The sequence below is a fragment of the Vicia villosa genome, linkage group LG3 (genome assembly GCF_029867415.1).
Source record: "Vicia villosa cultivar HV-30 ecotype Madison, WI linkage group LG3, Vvil1.0, whole genome shotgun sequence".
In the NCBI taxonomy this organism is placed as follows: Eukaryota; Viridiplantae; Streptophyta; class Magnoliopsida; order Fabales; family Fabaceae; genus Vicia; species Vicia villosa.
Window position 1 is genome coordinate 97538837 of NC_081182.1, and position 8508 is coordinate 97547344.

The window sequence follows — 8508 nt, forward strand, 5'->3', positions numbered from 1 at the left end:
GCTAAACAATTGAGTTTGAGACACCACTGACAAGACGACTTGATCTCAGTTGAAAAACAATCAAGATGTGCTATCACATAGCAAGACGTAGCGCTCTAGATTGATTTACTTAGCTGGGCCTAATATATGTTTAGATGTGCACGTCACAAAAGTGAGTGACGCACATATTTATCTTATTTTCTATAAAAATTGTTTAGAACTTCTCGTAACTCAAAATATACATAATCGTAGGGTGAGTCTAAATAATCGAATTATAATTCCTAGAACTATAATAGCAGTAATAGAGATAAATAATAAATAGGCAAATAACCCTTTGGTTTTCTTCGATAATATTTTCATGTTGAACTCAAATTTTTGTCTCTAATTTAGAAACTATTATGGTCCACGTACTTGTAAAGCCAGAAGCAAAAAAATTACATCAACAACTAAAAACGAGTATATTTCAACCATCTTTATTTTTTAGTGAAAAACAGAACAAGTTCTACATCACAATAGTATATTATCATAAAACAAAAATGAAAGAATAAATATGTAGTAAGCTATTCACGCATGCATAATACACACTCAAGAGGTAAAATTGTATCATGCTATATATAGTGTATTGAAATATAGTGACACAAATAAAACAAAGACAGTTGTTGTTCATCCTCTAAAATAGATCCAGTGAAATCTTCAGCTTGTTTTGTTTCCATCTAGGGAGTTTATAGAAGGCAGGTTTTGGCATTCCGAACTTTTCGTGGAACTCTTCGGGAGATAAATATGCCTACAGTTTCGTCACAATAGTGCAGATAACAATGGTTAAGCTTGAGTGCAGTGTGAGAAAACAATAGTGCAGATAACAACGGTTAAGCTTGAGTGAAGTGTGAGAAAACTGAATGCTAGATTTCTTTAGTTCAGGAAGTACCTCTCGTTTGGTTAAATCGATGCCGGTTACTGGATTCGGAGAAACCACTCTAAGGCGCTCGTAAGGGTGTATCGACAAACTCTCACGGTCAATATTTCTGTCCTTTTCGGTGAAACTTGCAGTCTCGTTTGACGAGCTTAGTTCTGTTGATGGAGAATCAGAAAGTGGAGTTGTTGTTTGTTCTGCAGAAAATATTGGTAAAGAAAAATAACAAAGATTAAAGGATATATACATTTGATGTGCTTCTCTAAACTTTTCCAAACAATCTGACAAGTGTTTATGTCAGTTGATAAGCTCAAATAAATTATTAATCCAAACAGGCCATAAGTTTCAAGTCATAAGTTGATAAAAAGGATTATTGTTACCAGCTCTGTTATTGGCAGGAGATCCTTCAAAGGGCTTCTTGGAAACTGGAGTAGGGCTTGAAAAAAGCCGATTGCCTGATTGCCTATAGTCTGAGCCTGCACTCCTAGGTAGAGGTGAACTACTCCTAGGTAGAGGTGAACTACTTCTTCGACGGCCACTGGGAATGTTAGAACTGCTTTTATGACCATTAGGGGTAGAGTCCCTGGAGTTTCCTTTCAGAATTGCAAGCTTTCTCTCAAATGAATTACCAAGAATCTGCAACAATACCATTTAATTTAACATAACTTATAAGATGGATAACAACTACCTTGAATGCTTCTTAAATTCGAGCATCACTGTATGTTGATCAGTGATCTCTCTAGCACCAACACCTCTGAAAAAGGACGTGTTTGTGTCCGTGACAGAGTCGGACATCGACACTGACACTTGAGATTACTTTCAATTTATTCTTTTCTTCAAAATATTACCGGTGTCGATGTGTCAGTGTCGTGTCCATGTCTATATCCATGCTTCATAGTCAGTGATCCCATGAAAAATGGCATTTGATCATTGATTGGTATTTATAACTTCGAAGGGAGAAGACTTACATTTGCTTTCGAGTGATCCCATGAAAAGAAACGAGTGAAAAATGGCGGTTCATAACCTTCCATTACAACATAAATAGGGACTTCCAAGGATAGGCCTTCAACAAGGACATCCATTTCCAAAAATTTCTGCTTAAGACAAATTTTCATGATAAGAAAGACATATTGTACCAAAGAGCGAATCCATACTACATTGATTATGGAGACATAACTAACAAACTTGATCAATAAAGGTGGAAAGCAGACAACTTACTAAGCCAAGGTTGAGAGCTTCTTGTTTCGATTTGACGACCGAATGTAAACCAACCCAAATATAAATCTCTCTTTGGCAATCGAGCAATAAAACATCTTCCGTAATTAAGTCATCCTGTGTATAATTGTATACCTCTTTCATCTGAAACATTACATTGAAGGCCGCATTGAATTAACCGCATTCAATTAATAGGAGGTACATGAAAATTTTGAATATCTAGAATAATATACCTTGAAGTCTCCTGAGTTGAGATTCCAATAAATTTGCGTGAGAAACATAACCATCAATTAGACATGTTTTCCCTGTCATTTCACGCACGATAATTCTAAACCAAGCGAGATCTAGATTATTTTCTCAAAAGGTTCATTTTGTTACCTCTGGTTATTTTTAAAGCAAACAAATGTGGATCATCAACGAATCCTTGAATCTCTTTCTCTCTTGGATATTCTGCCTTTCCACCAAGAACATCCCAAAAAATATCTGGTTCGTTCCCTTCCCTCACAGATATAGGTAGCTGTGTCGGCTGCAATTCGCATCAACAAATGTCCAAAACTTATTATCAAATACTTCCTTTGAAGATATCGTCTAGATAAAAAATTATAGAAAGTCTCATATTGCAATGACATACATTAAACAGTTCCACCATTCTATCAAGAAGATTATGGTCTCTTGATGAAGATAGGCCCCCAATCCAAGTATACGTAGCAGCTTCGCTTTGGAGAATATAGCAATAGGATGAATTCAGGGAACTTGAAACCTATAACAATCGTAATACATGATAATCAATAGTCAACTAATACTTAGGAATAAAACATAAATTTACATTAAAATAATAGCTTTTTTCAATCCTGAATATAACTTTTCGAGTAATATAAAAAACAATTGATGCAAAAAAGAAAAGAAAAAAAAAAAGACTTGAAAGAGATAAGATATAATGAAGATACAAAAGGGATCCTCCATGGATAAAAAAATTTAAGAGTCACTGAAACATACTTGATCGACTTGGATGGCCTGCATATTATCTGGACTTGTGCCTTGAACTCGAAACAAGGCTACCAAGTTTTCATTGGGAGTTTCATCCACTATACCTTTTTCTTCTAGAAACTTCTTATATCCTGAACTGTTTCCCCCCTGAAGACAACAGGAAAATTCCAAGAATTGGCATGTTTCTGTTTTTGTTATATTATTACATACAAACCTTATTAGGAGATCATCGTGAGCACATACCTTGAATACGATTAACCTCTTGAGTATTGAGAAAAACTGAGCTGGCTCTTTGCCCTCGTGAATTTGAGCCTGAAAAGACGTGTAATGTAATGCAAATTGAATAAATCGGCAGAGTAAAGTAGGGGGGAAATTTGGTTAAACAATGTGCTTAAGATGCAAACAGCTTAAATTCGAATCTAGCACTATTTTACAAGATCAAAATTGTACAAATATTATCCAAAAATTTGAAACGTATCACATTAGCATAATAAGAAGATAACAAACCATGACTGGATTAGTTCTGGACGAATCAACCATAGTATTGATGTGGGAAATGGCAGCTGTTTTATCCTCCTGTGAGACAACCATAGAAAAAGAGGAACCTTGTATTAAAAGTTATCAAGAGCAACATCAACCAACCATAATCCAACTAGATGAGATTGAGGTTTTCAAGAAAGGTTACAGACGGGAACTACTGTGTACATCACGAATGACAAAATTAGAATTTTAGACAGTTTTTAGTCATAAATTTTTATGTCTGAATTTTTCTATATATTTTAAAACCAAATATTATTTCATTGGCAACTATTTCACCAAATCTAAGTAGCAAGTAACAATCTAAAATAAACAGCTACTGTTTGACCATTCTATTGTAGTTTTTATAGAAATAGATTTATCTGATAATGATGGATTAATCCATTTCTATGAATTAGAGGTAAAGCATCTACCATTATACATCTGCTGCCAATCCAAGCATAAAACAGAGTCTCATCCCTTCCGTTTCCTGGAAATGTATATTGTACTATATAGCAATCTCCACTGTAAAGTCTAGTGTGTTCGGTAACTGGAAGAAGGGACAATTCATCACCATCCACTCGCCAAATCTGAAATTTAACAGTTAGCACATGCAAACACAAATATGACCATAGGATGATAAGGAGCATCCAGATTTTGATCAAGAAGTTACTTTTATCGTGCCACCGTAATCTATAGATGGCTCATCATCCTTTTCATCAGGAAGCTCTTTCACATCATAACCCTGATGCTTGAATATGGCTGAGTCAGAAAAAATAAATATGAAGAAATGGACTATGGATGACACATTGGTTGCACGTTTGTTAAACACAATTAAATTGTGAATGGTACTAAACCTGCCACTTTTTCTCGTCCTTCTTCGTAAAGCTTAGGTTCTACTGTTTTAGGCCAATTAGTAAAGTGTGACCGAAAGACAGTACTTTCCAATCCCTCTGATAAAAATGTCAAATGAGTCTTGCTCGATCTTCCTTCGTTTCTAACAAAATCCTAGAAAAATGGAAATGGTAGTGAGAATACGTAAATCCCCTAATCCAATGTTTGGCAGCATGCATTCTAGTAACCGACATTTCATACGATTTATATTTGCTAAGACCTAAGTGGACTTCACTATCAATTAATAAAAAGAAATTTGGATCCAACGCATATAGAATTAAAAAGACTTTTAAGGAAGTATAAATGATGGAACTGCAGACCGAGAAACAAGAAACACTTACCTCAGCAGCTTTGATCGATGTTCTTCTTTCGGTCAATAAGGTCTGCCTACCCATCCAGACAAAAATTTCATTATCGCAGTCTAACATATAACACTTGTCTGACTCCAGCATTTCTTTGCTGAATGCATTGCTTCCAATTGGACAAATTTTTCCCTGTAGATTTATCCTGTCATGGAATTGACGATAACCGATCCTTAGTTAAGAGGAATAAAAGTATTTATCAAATAAGAGAAATAACGTTGATGCATTCATGAAAGTATTGTACAAACAGATGTATGAACCTCACCAAAATGGCTTTGCAGATGGAGCCACGGATTCCTGACTAGCAGGCGGTTCTCGAGGAATTGGAGCATAACCACCAAATAAACTCCAGAACTCTCCCACATCAGAATCACCAACAAATTTTCCATCCTCTACAATAATTGTATAGTTACGACTTGCAATATCTTTCCCTCAGAAAACAAATATAAGCACTAACAAAGGAAGCGGAAAAGAGTAGCATAAATTCCAACCTATTGTGGCCACCTCACATTTTCCTCCATGCTTGTTCTCCGTGATATATTGAACAACCTCCAAACCTTTGGCTCTTTCTTGAATGGTAGAGTTGCAACCACTAAAAAGGAAGATTTTTAATGCAGTGTCAAGTATGAACACATCTTCGTGATTCAACGAAGATCTCTGAAAAGGAACCTAACGAAAAATATAAGCACAGTAAACGAGTTAATAATCAAACATTCAGATAACATGTGGAAAAACAGTAATTCATACTATCAAACAACAGAAGTTAGTAGTCAAACTTTTAAAAGAAAACTCACCTCTCTCACATGGACAACATAGTCTCCCTTACATGAGTACAGGCTGACTTGGTATTCACCATTCAAATTCCCTTGCTTTGAAGTATATACTCCTTCGATGGGTATTAAACAAGGCTTGAAGTATGATAGAAACTTCTGTGATTCTTGGCCTTGAATTTCCCTATATTGAACGCTGCAGGATCCTAAGGCCGCATCCAATTCAAGTGCCTTGTCTGATGCCAAGCTTGAATCCACCTGAAAATGCATAAATCCCGGTGAAAAATTACAGAAATAATAAAATTAACTGCAGTGAACATGATGAAAACGAATGACATATTGGTTAATGCAAACCTTTTTTGTGTCATTTCCAAGCCAGTAATGAATGTCATAATGAGGAGGGCCATTTTTGGGGAAAACTGCCTGTTCTCACAAACATGTAAAATACTCGAGATTGGTTACATCTCAAAATAATTCAAATGAAAATAAAGAACTCCATTATAATGATGATCAACTTTTTTATAGGTTTAAGGGGATCATCAAGAAAATAAAGCAAGCATTGAGGAATGTCTTACATTCAGAACTATGTATGCACTTCCGGTATAGAATTTTCTATGGTCCGACTCTGACATTAGCACCAACTCCTGGTTTTCAATACACCAAACTTCCAATCCTCTGACAATATAAAGTTAAGTGTACAAAGCAGAAAACTAGAACTTCGAAGTATGATATATTTTAAAATTAAATTCATTGTTGATTCAGAACCTGAAATTTGTAAGAACGAGGAGCTATCTAACATTATTAAGAAAGATCTTGAGATTAACGATTTGGAAGGAAGCATGGTCCTGAATAAAACATTATGGCGAAAGTTGATCCATGAAGGCATGTAGCCAGCCTCACTTAGTGGGATAAGGTCTAGTTGTTGTTGTAGTATTTTTGTCTCCAATGCATAACGTCGAGCCAATGCAAGTTTACCACATGGCTTTTGGTAATGTTGTCATCATGAATCAATTATGAATGGTTAGTCCTACATTGATTTTGAATGAGGAAATGTTGGATATATAAGAGACGTGGCATGTATACCTAATGCCTTAAGGTTTTGGATAATAATGTGGTTAGTCCATTTCTACTCCCAACAGAAACCCCCTGTATTCCCCAATAAACTGTCACTTCTTATCACGAATAACTTGGGCCTAAGGACAACTATCCCTTAGTTGTGCTAACAAAAAAAAAATCATTGTAAGGATACGGATTCGCCCCTGCTATTTGGAAAGCGGGATCCAAGTCTTTATTGATAATAGGCATTGTCTTTATAGCTCTAATACTCCACCAAATAAAAGCAACACTAGATTATCCTGCAATCCAAGTTTAACACATGCAGGTTAAGAAATAGTCCAGAACTTTTGGTTTAGTAAATAAACCAATCCATGCTAACATATCCTGCTATCATGCAAATAATCTCAAACATGTAAGATTGCATTGAAAGAATAGTAATCAAATATATCATGTTATTATCCATATTGTTCAGAACTTGGAATTATCATGTCACTAGGACAATTGATGATTGTCTTTTGTTACAACAACATCAAGGAATCGTGTTTTTCTTGTCAATATGGGCATGCATTATGCTGCTCGAGCAACTAGAATGACCAACAATTTAGAAGTTTGATAAACAATTATCTTCACCTAGGCCTAAGAATTTACATAATTTGTTTCCTTATTTAGCTTAATACAACAACAACAACAACCAAGCCTTATCCCACTAAGTGGAGTCAACTACATGAATCAACTTTCGCCATAATATTCTATCCAGAACTAGCTAAACAACTTTCAATTTTTTTTTTTGAAAGCTTGGTATCCGAACTTGCGAACTACCAATCCAAAGGGATCAATCCCACCGTCCACTTGCTCAACAGAGGAATTGTTAGCACCTAGCTTGATAACTTTCAATTTGAATTGCAATATTCTATAGATTTGAAATCATCATACATCAAATTTCAAACATCTACAACTATTGTTAAAGCGGGAAGAAGACTAGACCTAATTACTAATTAGCAGCAAGAAATCTAAACTGTTGACTCAGAAAAATAGCCTCAATTTTCAGATTTTTTCTCTTTACAAAACCAAAATCAACACAAAAAAATCAAGCTACCTGAAACTGTTCTCAAACACAGTCAACATCCACATATGAAAAATTTGAAAACTAACAAATGATGATCTGAAACTTGGAAGCAAACTCAGAATCTAAAAAAATAAAATATGATACTGATACAACAAAGTTGACCAGATGGAAGATCATACCTTGATTCTTGAGAAAATTCAAAACTATCAAGTGAGAGTGATGGTTGAACAAAAAGAGAAACAACAAAAGTTGGATTTTCACATTCCCATTTGCCACATAGTGAAGCAATAATGTGGAATTTATATTTAGACGGTAAAATGTAATTTTTTTAGAAGAATAATGATAACAGCGTTTGGTAGAGAAAGTGATTTGAGAAAAAGCGAAAAAGAAAAGCACGTTTATCTTTACCGTCCAGCTTGTAATGGGGCCCGCAAAAAAGTGCTTTTTAGTTTTTCACTTTCCAGTTTCAAATAATTGCTTATTGGAATGAAAGGCATGTTTCAACGTTCAACGGTTTGGAACATGGCTCACCTAGGAGAAGTGGTTTTTCTTGAACCAAACTTTGACCATTTTTGAATAGATAATGAAAATGTTAGTAAATAATTAAGATGCTTGTTAAAAATCAACCGAAGTAATAATGTTTTGAAATTTTTTAATCTAATTTTAAAATTTTAAAATATCTATTTATCTATCTATTTATAATATAAGAAAATTAATGATTGTGAAAAAGTCTATAATATCCTTATTTAATTT

General features: G+C 34.7%; 1 protein-coding gene across 1 annotated transcript; it reads right to left on the bottom strand.

Moving 5' to 3' along the window:
* Positions 1-423: 423 nt before the first annotated feature.
* LOC131662209 (villin-1-like) lies at positions 424-8084 on the bottom strand. Its single transcript, XM_058931925.1, has 22 exons — positions 7935-8084; positions 6883-6988; positions 6209-6308; positions 5988-6056; positions 5658-5891; positions 5355-5532; positions 5129-5255; positions 4843-5008; positions 4465-4615; positions 4281-4369; positions 4042-4197; positions 3599-3667; positions 3335-3403; positions 3101-3238; positions 2736-2864; positions 2483-2630; positions 2338-2348; positions 2108-2248; positions 1858-1983; positions 1270-1525; positions 905-1086; positions 424-763 (listed from the first exon to the last, which is right to left on the bottom strand). Exons 2-22 carry the CDS (start codon positions 6936-6938, stop codon positions 650-652), a joined length of 2709 nt encoding a protein of 902 aa, XP_058787908.1. The 5' UTR covers positions 6939-6988; positions 7935-8084; the 3' UTR covers positions 424-649.
* Positions 8085-8508: the final 424 nt, after the last annotated feature.